General features: G+C 40.1%; 1 protein-coding gene across 1 annotated transcript in view; it reads left to right on the top strand.

Moving 5' to 3' along the window:
* BUB1 (BUB1 mitotic checkpoint serine/threonine kinase) overlaps positions 1-13,450 on the top strand; it is a 34,648-nt gene that overhangs the window by 6,690 nt on the left and 14,508 nt on the right. Inside the window, exons 6-12 of the mRNA XM_083432327.1 lie at positions 1,668-1,750; positions 2,101-2,153; positions 3,397-3,590; positions 4,147-4,304; positions 6,229-6,626; positions 7,520-7,572; positions 10,016-10,096. Of these exons, the coding sequence (XP_083288453.1) occupies positions 1,668-1,750; positions 2,101-2,153; positions 3,397-3,590; positions 4,147-4,304; positions 6,229-6,626; positions 7,520-7,572; positions 10,016-10,096 (1,020 nt within the window). The remainder of the gene's footprint in view (positions 1-1,667; positions 1,751-2,100; positions 2,154-3,396; positions 3,591-4,146; positions 4,305-6,228; positions 6,627-7,519; positions 7,573-10,015; positions 10,097-13,450) is intronic.

Raw genomic sequence — 13,450 nt, 5'->3', positions numbered from 1 at the left:
GGGGGGAACTGATGGGTGGCTGTCCTCTGAAACAAAGAGATGGATTTTTGTCCTGTGAACGAAGAGAGTTTGCTGTGAACAAGTAGACAGGATTGCAACAAACTGAACTCATATGTGTGTTCAAGGGCAGAGGAACACAGAAAGCTCCTTTATGCTGACCCAGGCCACTGGTCCATCCAGTTTAGTATTGTCTGCACTGACTGCTAGCAGCTATCCAGGAATTCAGATGGAGTTCTGTCCCATAACTAACTGGAGATGCTGAGTATTGAACCTACCTACCTGAAAAGCAGATGATGTAACACTGAGCTGTAGTCCTTCCACACACTTGCTGAGGTATCATGTTTGCGGACAGAACTGGACTAGGACGCATGTTTTGGACTGGAGAAAAAGTACAGTGGTACCTCGGGTTAAGTACTTAATTTGTTCCGGAGGTCCATTCTTAACCTGAAGCACCACTTTAGTTAATGGGGCCTCCTGCTGCCGCTGCACCACCGGAGCACGATTTCTGTTCTCATCCTGAAGCAAATTTCTTAACCCGAGGTATTATTTCTGGGTTAGCGGAGTCTGTGACCTGAAGCGTATGTAACCTGAGGTACCACTGTACATTCTATTCTAGCCTGTTTTTTTGCCTTTAGCCAAGTAGTCAGTGAAAGAGATAAGATTGTAATCTAAATCTCTACTTGTTTGAAGTGGTATTGCTGTTCTGGTGCATTCTACACTGAACGCTTTTAATGCAGAGAAACAGACCAGGTTCTAGAATCCAGTCATCATCTTGTGGAAGTAGTCTTACTCTTACAGAAAAAAGTGTTCTCACCATGCTTGAGGTTGCAAAGCACAGCGTCTGCTCTCCCATCCACTTAAATCTCCCTTTGTGTAGAGATTTCCAAAAGGGATACATGACAAACCTGAAGAAACATGAATTGTGTAGACTGTTTATGTTGGCCAGATTTAACATGTTTCCCTCGGTGGTAGTGAGAGGAGGATACTTAGCTATCCCAGAATCAGAGCGTCTCTGCAGATGCGGAAAGCAGGAACCCGATACTCTGGAGCATATATTTTTTTCCTGTGATTTTGGCAGTTATGCCAGAGGACAATTATTCGAGGCCCTAAAATTTAATAGGCAGATTTTTACCCAACCAACTGTTCAGAACCTGCTGGCGGACAGCGATGATCGAGTCACTTTAATAGTGGCTGAATTTTTAAGTGCTGTCCATGAAGAAAGAATGGCCCATGATAAAGAGACTTAGTGGTTTTTAATGGTAGGTGTTGTTGTTGTGTTGTATTATACTATCAGTGTACATTGATTTATTTTTTGGAGTTAAGATTAGGAGTGGGATAAATTGTGTTCACTGAGCCCGTATTTTATACAGCCTATATATGATGTTTGTATGTTAATGTGCGGTGTGCTATGCCTAATAAAGGATTTTGAATTGAATTGAATTGAAGTAGTCTTAGATCAGGAATGGGGAATCTGTGGACCTGGATGTTCTTGGACTATAGCTCTCACCACCCCTGATAATTAGCTGTGCTGGCTCAGGCTGTTAGGAGTTGGAGCTTGAGATCAACTGGAAGGCTACAGATTCCCCATCCCTTCTTTTATATGTGAACTGTCTTTAATGATCAGCATCCATTCTTGGTTTCTCTCATGGCATTTTTTCCTCCTGTAGTTGGTGTTCTGCAGCCTCTTAATCCCCAAATGTCAAATCAGATGGCTCCTAAAGAAGGCCCAGTCTGTGCTAATCAAAATCAGGTACAGTAGAACCTCAACTTGTTACGTGATTGCAGCTTTGAACAGGTGGCAGGAATATAAGTGGAGAATGGGGAAAACAGTTGGAAGAGGCTGTCTTGTAATATCTCCTGAAGGCCCCATTAAATCTCACATGACCTTCCCAGGGCCTGTTAAGCAAGGCAGAGGGCTTAAAAAAACTCTTTCCAAACTAGGTTTTCCTGCCACGGAAAGTTTTTAAACCCTCTGCCTTGCTTACTTGGCTCTGGGAAGGTCACATGAGGCCTCTGTTTATTATTGTTATTTATTAAATTTGTATCTTTCTTCTTCCGCTGCCCTGTTCCTCAAACTGAATTTCCTCTCCTATTTTCTAGAATCCAGCCAATTCTGAACAACAGCCCATCATCTGTAGGGAACAAGAAAAAATGTAAGTAACTGTAAGTTACATTCGCAACTTGAATGTCCATGCTTAAATGGCTTGGGTCATGCATACTTGAATGTGCATCTTTGCCCTGTCTCTTGAGTCCAGGGGGAAACTCTGCTTTCCCTGCTAAGCATTACCTAGTTAGAAACAGTAAAGCTGCTTTTTTTCATTGGTAGCACTCTGTAATACATTTCCAAAGGAGATCTGCCTTGTTCCTGCCCTAATTTCTTATTGACATTTTACCTCATTTTTACCCTAACATTTGGTAAGGGAGCGGGTTACAAGGTACTATCCTTTATCATCACAACCAATCCCAATTCATTTTTTAACTTGATTTGTGTTTTTTTTAAACACAAAGGCCTCTTTGCTTAGGATGGTGCCTCTTTTGGTTTTTCAAATGATAGGAGATCTCCATTCAATGAAAGTTTGCACTGGAGCAGCTGTCAGAGCCCCTTCCTTATGGGTCTTCAGAGCAGTCCCTGCTCGCTCGTACAGCATGAGCAGGACCTACTCTGAAGGTTGCTGACGAATAGAGTAACTAACTAGTTGGGAAAGTAAAGGCAGCACCCGGAAAAAAATAGCTGGGGAGGAGGGTGGGAGAAGTCCACTCTGGCAAGGCAATGGCCTTTCAGGCAAAGGAGCCGTCTCTGAGCAGTGGATTTCTCCCTCAGCTATTTCCAAGGTTCAGTCTTCATTTCCCCCCTATGGCCAGTCTTGCCAATGAAGGCAGCACTGTCTCCATTCATTTACATGGGGCCGGGGTGGGAAATAACATCTCTGAAAATACCTATATTGGGCCTATCACAGCCCTAATACTCTATGGAGTTCTGGAATTTCAGGGCTAGCCTATTTTGTTTTAGACAGCACTGGGGAAGGCTTGTTTTCCTTGTAGGTCTGAAAGTTGCAACTTGCTTTGGTATTTGGGCTTTCTTCAAAGTGAATGCACATTTCTAGTAGGCTAGATTGAAGAAGGGGAGAGGCAAACCCAAGAGCACCCTATGAACATCTCCCTTCTCAAAAGACTCTTTTGGCATTTGAATTGGTGTTGTCTAGAGGCTGGCGCTGTTAATCACAGATTGGTTGTTGGTATTACCATTTGTTGGCTTCATGATAGGATAGGATGTTGCTTGTTTGTGTTTAAATGGTCCCTCTTGTTCGGAGTGTTGCGTGCTGTTTTGGGTGCCCTTGGGCAGAGACTCTGCCAATAGTTGCTGTAAAGAAACTTGCCACTTCTTTTCCTCCACAGGGAACAGCCTAGATATGTCACCACTATTTCCAGGTCAGAAATCCTACCGACTCCATCCAATCCTAACCTTGAGCAGAAGGTCATGTACGACAAGAACCTTCTCTTCTGTGAAGGTTCTGAACTGTGCTTTGAAGAAGTCAGAGCCAATGCGCATTTTAAAAAGGCTGAGCAGCTGAAAAGGAACAAAAAATGGGGTAATTACAAGTTAAGACTTCCAGCTAATCTTGCTCCAGAGCCTGAAGATAGAGTTGCAAGACATTTTAATATTAGACAAAACATGCAGCTATGCTAAAATGGACCCAGGCTAAACTAGTTGGACTTTGTGTCACATTGAAATAAGTGGGACATAATTTTCACATTGATGATCTTAGTAATAGCCGAAAACACAGTGGCAGTGGGAAGCTAACCATTACAAGGCGTGTCCCTTCCAGATTTTCCAAAAAGTTCTCAGATATGGCAACTTATCCAAAGTAACTCATTCAGTTTTTGTGTGTAGATGTATCCTATATCCTTGGAGGCCCTAACATATTCAGAATTAGCAAGAATTTTTGACACCTTGTCTATCATGCTGGCTTCTGTCCTGGCCTCTGTCTACCTTTTCCCGTTTTTTCAGAGTTGCTAAGTTTCCTTTTATAATAGCTGTTAACAATAACCAAAGAGGAAGAGGGAGAGAGATAGTGTCTCCCTCCAAACTAAAAAAATATTCTTATAGATGCTTTGCTTTCTGCAATATGGCATTTGACATTCCAGAGGATGATGAGAGAGAATTTTTGAAGAAGAAGGAAAATGACCTCCTTGAGCTGCAGAAACTACAGCAGAGGCTAGATCAGCTCTCCCAGACATCATCATCATCCCAGAAAACTGCAGCACAGCCATCTACTTGGCAATCCCTTCAAAGCTCCACAGTGGTATGTATGTTTGTGATACTGTATACCATATTGGCATTCTTTTAAATATTCATTCTCTGCGTTGTTAACATCAAAATGTTACTTGGTTGAAAAATATGCTTTGAAAGTGCTGACTTCCTGGCCTCTCTCACCCTTGGGGAGCAGCAGAGACTCCACGCCAGGACCCATAGCTGCCCCCCTCCTCATTAACGGCTCTAGTGAAATACCCCAGCCATATCTCTTTGTGCCAGTTAAGACTAAGCAACAGCATCCTCAAGACACTGTTAAAACAGCTCATGAATGAGTCATCTCCCGCTTGGACTACTGCAATGCGCTCTGTGTGGGGCTACCTTTGAAGGTGACCTGGAAACTGCAATTAATCCAGAACGTGGCAGCTAGACTGGTGACTGGGAGTGGCTGCCGAGACTACATAACACCGGTCCTGAGAGATCTGCATTGGCTGCCAGTATGTTTCTGAGCACAATTCAAAGTGTTGGTGCTGACCTTTGAATTGGCCTCGGTCCGTGTATACCTGAAGGAGCGTCTCCACCCTCATCGTTCAGCCCAGACACTGAGATCCAGCACTGAGGTCCTTCAGGCAGTTCCCTCATTGCGAGAAGTGGGGTTACAGGGAACCAGACAGAGGACCTTCTCGGTAGTGGCACCCGCCCTGTGGAATGCCCTCCCTTCAGATATGAAGGAAATAAGCAGCTATCTTCTCTTTAAAAGACATCTTCAGCTATAGCTTGTTTAGCTTATATGTAAATTCAGCACTGGGTCTAGGGCCAAGGGTCTTCTGGCTGTTCCCTCACTGCGAGAAGTGAGGTTACAGGGAACCAGACAGAGGACCTTCTCGGTAGTGGCACCCGCCCTGTGGAATGCCCTCCCTTCAGATATGAAGGAAATAAGCAGCTATCTTCTCTTTAAAAGACATCTGAAGGCAGCCCTTAGGGAAGTTTTTAATATTTAATGCTGTATTGTTTTTAACACTCAATTGGGAGCCGCCCAGAGTGGCTGGGGAAACTCAGCCAGATGGGCGGGGTATAAATAATAAAGTAGTAGTATTATTATTATTATTATTATTATTATTATTATTATTGATTGAAGGGATAAACTGCAAAAACGTGTACCTAAAGGTATTTTTAGTAGTTGCTCTCCAACTCCAAGCCTATATAAGCTTTCTAAAATCCAAGTCAGGTTGTTTTTCAGGAGCTGTGCATATTTGTTATTTAGTGAATATATTACTTTACAGAGTTGGCCCACTAGCCAGTCTCGCCTAGTATTGGGAGCAGCGGCTCTCCAAGTTCTTCCCACAATCTCTGCTTGAGTTGGAAATAGTATCTGAGACCTTCTCCAAGCCAAAGCAATGTGCTGTAGCCCTGGCTCCTTTGGTTAGACAGTGGGTTTTGTTTCAGTTGGGCTGGTGGGGGAAGCTAACATGGGACCCTGCAGATGATTGTTGGACTATAGCTCCCATTAGCCACAGCCAGTGGACAGGGGTGTTGGGAGTTATAGTACAACAGCATCTAGAAGGTACAGTATTGGCCACATCTGGCCTCAAGTCAATAAGCTAGGAATGAGGAACCAATCTCGCCCATCATCCATGTCTGTTTCCCATTCTGACTGGGGCTGATAGATAACAATACCTATTGGTCCTGCAATAGATGGTATTGTTTGAATTGCCTAATTTTCAAAACTTGCATGTCCTTCCTGTGTTAAAACACATTTCTACCCTAAGTCTTCAGGGCATGATAGGAAGCAGATTTAAATTGATTAAAAATTCCTTAAAGCTTTAAACCCATTCTAAGTTTTTTAAAATATGCACAATTTTCATACTAACACTTCTGTCTTGAAATGCCATAGGTTGCTGGACAGGGTCAGAAATGCATTAAAACGTTGTGTAAGTTTCTCCTTGCCTAAATGTTGTCTTTCTTCACTTTTTAAGGGTGACCCATACGTACAAACCTGTGCAACTCAGCGTCTGCCAGAGCAGGCAGTACCTTCCCTAGCTGGATATCTACAAAAGTCTTTGAATTTGGGGACAGAACATCAGAGTTTGGCATCAGGTGCTTCGGCTTCACAGCTGGTAGCAAGTCGGCAGCAAATAGCAGTTTCTGGTGAGATTTCGGTGGGTGGTGCTTCAGCTACACAACCAGTCAGGAATTTCCAGCAACAACCAATCTTGGTTTCTGCATCAACCATCCCCAGCGGAAAGGCTGCATCCAAAGCGAAACTTGATCTTGAAGATTGTGAGAATAGTCTGCACAGATTTCAAGTCAGCTCTGATGATCAGCCGCCCCAGAAACGTGCTATCCTCTCCAACATTTACCATCATGGAGAGCAGTAAGTGAAAACTAGGCCTCTTAACGCCTGTCTCCATTGTTTTTTTCCTAGTTTTTCTTTTAACTAGGTGAGGGGAACTTGGAGTGCGTTCCTTGAGGGGGATTATTTGCGAAGACATGCTATGGCAGGCATAGGCAAACTTGGTCCATCCATCACCCCTAGCTAACAGGACCAGTGGTCAGGGATGATGGGAATTGTAGTCTCAAAACATCTGGAGGGCCGAGTTTGCCTATAATAATAATAATAATAATAAATTTTATTTATACCCCGCCCTTCCCAGCCAAGGCCGGGCTCAGGGCGGCTAACAACCAATAATAAAAACAAGTTGAATGAATACAACTTAAAAGCAAGATTAAAATACAACATTAAAACAATTAAAATGAAGCCTCATCACAGGAGGAGAAAGGAAAAAGAAAGAGGGGGAGGGTATCAAATTGACTCCAAGCCAAAGGCCAGGCGGAACAACTCTGTCTTACAGGCCCTGCCGAAAGAAATCAGATCCTGCAGGGCCCTGGTCTCATGAGACAGAGCATTCCACCAGGCCAGAGCCAGTGTTGAAAAAGCCCTGGCTCTGGTTGAGGCTAATCTAACTTCCTTAGGGCCCGGGACCTCTAGGGTGTTGCTATTTATGGACCTTAAGGTCCTCCATGGGGCATACCGGGAGAAGCGGTGCTATGGCACTTTTGGGCAGACCTAAAACCACCCTGCTCCTTTTCAACAGATGGCTCTGTCATAATTTTGAAAAGAAAGCCATTCACTTCCTTACACCCATCTCTCATTTTGAGCACTCACTCAAATATTGTTCATATTTCACTACCTGTTTTTGACCTTGTAAGAATTAGGTTGCCTTTAACCGATACTGGAGAACTTAACACATTGGCTTTTCTGTGCAGGCACTTGGATACATCTCATCAGAAACCGCAACACTCCGCAGAAATGAGAGATGGTAATAATCTGCTCCCTTGCTTTCTTTGTAATACTCCGTGAGCCCGCTAACATAGCGGGCTATTGAGCTATACTCAAAAGTCTCCTACTTGCAAACCATGTTTATCTTACAGGCAGTGAGTGGTCTGTGGTTCAGCTGTGTGGAGGCTCCATGATAAAGTTGACTCCAACTACTGTAAGGGCTTCATGGCCACAGAGCAAACATGCTCATGAGTCATTGCATAACACTGGAAAGCCCAGTATCGTGTAGGACTAAGGACAGAAGGTTGCAGGTTCCAATCCCCATGTAGCCACGAAGCACAATGGGTTGACACTGGGCCAGTCACATCACCTATTTTCATGCATGTTACTATTGCATAGAGGAAGGGCAACTGGACCTCACGGCCCCATCAGCATCTCATGCAGGCAGCATACACTCAAACACAGACCCTGGCTGGTCTGCAGCTTAAGTAGAACGTGAGAAAGAGCCACCTAAGTGTATTCAGGCAACTAGGACTCTCTTGGGCAGGGACTCTGGTGCTCTGAAGCACCTACAAACGTGTGAATACATAAGCTCTCATCACACCGATGTTGGAAGGTGTGGCTGGCATGGCAGCGTCAGTTGTGTGCCTGATTCTGCCTCATCCATGTGATGATTGTATCTCAGCTTCTATCTCAGCTTAACTTACTTCATAGGGTGGCTGTAAAGATAGGAGTGGAAGAGAGGGGGGAAGTCGGGGGTGGCAGGGAGAGAAGTATTTTTTGCTGCCATGAGCACTTTGGAGGAAGGGTGAGATAAAAAAAAATATTTTTTTTATTAAGTTTCTTACAGATATAACACATATCACAACAAAAGAAAAACAGGGGAAAGAACAAAAACAAAAAAGAGGATAAAAACAAGGTACTGGTAAATACCTAAACAACCTAAACAACACAAATTAATTAATTAATTTAGACTAATAATAATAATAATAATAATAATAAATTTTATTTATATCCTGCCCTCCCCAGCTGAAGCCAGGTTCAGGGCAGCTAACAACAATAAAATAGTACAACATTCTAAAACCATTCATTATAAAATTAATTCAAATCAAATTGATGTCAACCATTGGGCTAGAGTTCTGTGAAGATTGCCAAAGGAGGGGGTCAGGCTGAGCCCTGGCCAAAGGCCTGGTGGAACAGCTCTGTCTTGCAGGCCCTGCGGAAAGATGTCAACCTCATAAACATATTTTGGGCTTCCTCTGAGCCCTCCCATCTGAATTTCATTGTAATTAAAAGGTAGCAGTTTTCTGATACCATTTTTAAAAAACACAATATTTCAATTAAAATAAAATTTCTTAACTTTCCTTAAAGTTCTAAATCTTATTTATTTAATTAACTCTTAATTTAATCATAGACCTATTTTGGTACTTTCAAGTAATTTCTAATTTTTAATATCACAGTATTTATTCAAATAGTCCTTAAATTTCTTCCACTCTTCTTGGTATTCCTCTTCTTTTTGGTCATGGATTCTTCCAGTAAGGTCAGCCAACTCCATATATTCCATCATTTTCATCTGCCATTCTTCCACAGTTGGTAGTTCTTGTGTTTTCCATTTCTTGGCTATTAAAATTTGAGCAGCAGTTGTGGCATACAAAAATAACTTTACATCTTTCTTGGGCAGTTCAGAACCTATTATTCCAAGGAGAAAGGCCTCTGTTTTTTTCTTTTATAAATGTATATTTCAACATTTTTTAAAATTCATTATAAATCTTTTCCCGGAAGTCTCTCACCTTGGAACATGTCCATCACACGTGATAAAAGCTACCTTCCTTTTCTTTACATTTCCAACATATATTATCACAACTGTGATAAATCTTAGCTAATTTAACCGGAGTTAAATACCATCTATACATCATTTTCATTATATTTTCCTTTAACATCGTACATGCAGTAAATTTTACCCCTTTCTTCCATAGCCTCTCCAAATCCTCCTCCATTATATTATGTCCTACGTCTTGTGCCCAATCAATCACAACCGATTTAACTTGTTCATCCTTTGTATGCCACTCCAACAACAGATTATACATTTTTAGACATGTTTTTAACATTAGTATCTTAACAATTCCGTCTCCAATTTGGTTTTTTCTGTTGCAAAACCATTTCTCTAATCAATCTTGAATAATTCATTAATTTGATAGTACTGAAGCCAATTCACCTTGTCTTTAATTTGTTCAAACTGTTTTAATTTACAGCCTTCTCGGTCCTCTATCAATAAATCAGAGTATCTCAACCCTTTGTTTTCCATATTTAACTTTTTTTGGGCCTGGGCTTCCAATTGGAGAGATCCATTTGGGTGTTTTTCGTAGTTAAAGATCTTTATATCTACTCCAAACATTGTATAGCGTTTTCCTAATTATATGATTCTTGAAACCACTATTATCCAATCCCGCCAAATCCAGGATATCTTCATTGTCTAATTGTAGTCTTTAATCCATCAGAAGGCCGCAGCTTCAAAACATATCTTCAAATCTGGCAGGGAAAACCCCCCTTTTTCTCTCACATCGGTAAGCAATTTATATTTAATTCTAGGTATTTTCGCCTGCCAGATAAACTTTGACAACTCCTTCTGCCATTCTTTAAAACATTTAATATTATCAATAATTAGTAGAGTTTGAAACAAGAACAACATTTTCAGCAGTACATTCATATTAATCACCAATATTCAGCCCATAAGTGTGAGTTTTAGATTTGTCCATATCTCTAATTCTCTTTTAATTTCATTCCCTACTTTTACATAATTGTCCTTATATAAGTTCTTCGCCATTAAATTCACCCCTAAAGTACTTAACTTTTTTCGAAAAGGTCAGGCCTGTCTTTTCAATAAAAATTCTCCTTTCATCATTGTCCATTTTTTCCCCTAAAACTTTGGTTTTGCTCTTATTTAATTTGAATCCTGCCACCTGCCCAAACTCCTGAATCATCTCCAGTGCTTTTATTGCACTGGTTTCTGGATCCTGTAAAGTTAAAACCAAATAATCAGCAAAGGCTTTTAATTTATACTGTTTGGATCCTACTACAATGCCCTTAACCTCCTCTTCTTTCCTCAACATATTTAGCAAAACCTCCAGAACCGAAATAAATAACAGAGAGGAGAGTGGACACCCTTGCCTGGTTCCTTTCTCAATTCTAATTTCCTCTGATACCACATTGTTAACAATAATTTTAGCTTTCTGCTCAGAATAGATCACCTTGATACTATTTAAGAATTCTTGACAAACCTCAATTCTTTCTAAATTTCTTTCCATAAAAAGCCAAGAGATATTATCAAAGGCCTTCTCCGCGTCAATAAACATTAATAAAGCTTTACAATTTCTTTTAGCTTCTAATCTTTCCAATATATCAATTAAATTCCTAATATCATCTTTCATGTGTCCTCCAGGCAGAAATCCTGCCTGGTCCTTATGAATATACTCTGTTAAGACCTTCTTCAATCTATTAGCCAGAATATTTGCAAAAATTTTATAATCCACATTAAGTAATGAGATTGGTCTGTAATTTTTAACATCCGATCTATCATGGTCTAATTTCGGTATCAGGGTTATGTGAGCATCTTTCCAGGTTTCAGGTGCTTTCTCCCCTCTTAAAATCTTACTACACACATCTGCCAATGGTTGAATTAGCTAATCTTTCAGAATTTTGTAATATTTGGCTGATAACCCATCTGGTCCTGGGGCTTTGCCTAGTTTCATCTGATTTATAGCTGTCTCAACTTCCTGTCTAGTAATCAAACCATTGAATAGGAGTCTTTTATCTGTGGGAATTTTCCTCAATTCATTTGTATTAAGAAATTGCTCAATTTTATCCTTGTCTTCTTTACCTTTTTTGTACAGTTGTTTAAAATATTTCTGAAAACATTTCCTTATGTCTGCAGGGTTTTTAACAGATTTTCCATCAGATACAATATATGTAATTGTATTCTGTTTCTGTCTCTTTTTTAATTGCCAAGCCAACAATTTTCCACACTTATTTGTAGATTCAGAGTTCCTCTGTTTCATTGTTTTTATTTTCCATTCTATTTCTTGATTTATGATTTGAGAAAATTGAATTTGTAAAGCTTTAATTTCTTTTTGTATCTGTTGGCTCTTTGGCATTGCTCTCAAATTCTTCTCTTTTTCTTTTATTTGAGACAGAATCTTTTCTTTATTTTCATTCTGTATCTTTTTCTTTATCGAATTCTATTGTATGAGGAAACCTCTCATTACACCTTTACTAAGTATCCCAAATGACTCGTTTCTACCTCTGTATTCATATTTAATTCAAAATAATCTCTCAGAGTATTTTGGACCTTGCCAATCATCTGTTCATTCCTCAACAACTCATCATTCATCCTCCATCTGAAGGAACCCTGCAGACATAATTTCATTTCCAAAAACACTGCATTATAATCAGAAGTCTTAGGACAAATTTGAGTTTTACAGACCCTAGGGACCAGATCCTTAGAAATCCATAAACAGTCGATTCTCAAAAATGTTGGGCTTGAATTTGAGGGGGGAAAGTATAATCTCTTTCCGTAGGATTCCATAACCTCCATATATCTGACAAGTCATATTTATCCATCATATTAAAAAAAATATTTGGAAGTTTTTGTTCTTGTGACATCCATAAATGTTGAGGCTACCCCATTCAGGTCACCCATTAAAATCAATTTGTAATCCAAATAGTATGTAAGTCTTGAGTCCAATTTTTTTAAAAATTCCACTTTACCATCATTTGGTGCATAGATTCCCAATAAAAGAAATTTATCGCCTTGTGCTGTAATCTCAACAGCAATGTATCTCCTCTCCTCATCCTTACAACATCAACTTGGGGTTCCATTTTTCTTTAACCTAGAAAATCACACTTCTTTTTTTAACTTTGTCCAATGAAATAAATTCCTGTCCAAGTTCTGTAAAATATTTCTATGAAGTCTAATAACGTGTGTTTCCTGTAAACAGATTACATCCAAATTCTGTCTTGCCAAAACGTGATGAACTTGGCTCCTTTCTCGAGGAGAATTTAAACCATTCACATTCTAGGAGCAAAATTTTAAAGCCATCCTGATTTTTTAAGGGGCCTGCTGCCCCTGCCCCCAGTGAGGAAGGACTTTCCAATCCCAGCTCTTTTACATTTTTCTCCAGAAATCTTTCTTTCTCTCCCACAGTTCTTATTTGTTTTCTCCCCTGGAACATGAAAGAGAGACCTTCTGGAAACTCCCACCTGAAAAAAATATTCTTTCTTCTTAAAGCAGTCGCCAAATCTGTGTAGTTATTTCTCAGGGCCAAGAAGTGTTTTGGGATCTCTTTGAACAAGTTTATCCCCTTCCCTTCTATCTTTAGGTTTTTTTAATAGTGGTGTCCTAAAATGGTGTCTCTTTGTTCCTTTGTTTTAAAAATGACCATACAGTCATGTGTAATCTTGGAATCCTTTTTCGGCCCAAATCTATAAGCCTTATCAATCCAGGAATTTACAAAAATACACTTATGAGCACAATCCAAAAGAGAGCTGAATTGTTGAAAGCATGAAATCTCTTACTACTTAACAATTTGAAAATACTGTATGTGCCAGCTCTAGATACAGTAGTCCCCATGGTTGCATCCGTACTAGTTACAAGCTCAATTTGGGTTCCAAATATAACTTCAGTTCATACAATTCATTTTATCTTTACTTTGGGATAAAAGGATTTTATCCTTTCTTGAGATATACACTACCCATTCTGAAATCAATGCAGGGCACTAGAAATTACAGCATAAATATTTCTTTCGTTTTTCTTTTTAAGAGGAATGCAGATCTATAAAGCACAGCAAAGCCTTCTTGCTACTTGTTCCAGTGTTAACTATTGTGCCTCTTCGGTGGAAATAAAGGAGCACATGTGTAATAAA

The sequence above is a fragment of the Podarcis tiliguerta genome, assembly GCF_965153285.1.
Source record: "Podarcis tiliguerta genome assembly, chromosome: 3".
NCBI lineage: Eukaryota > Metazoa > Chordata > Lepidosauria > Squamata > Lacertidae > Podarcis > Podarcis tiliguerta.
Note: the sequence above shows the minus strand (reverse complement) of the source record. Positions and strands in the feature narration are given on the sequence as shown.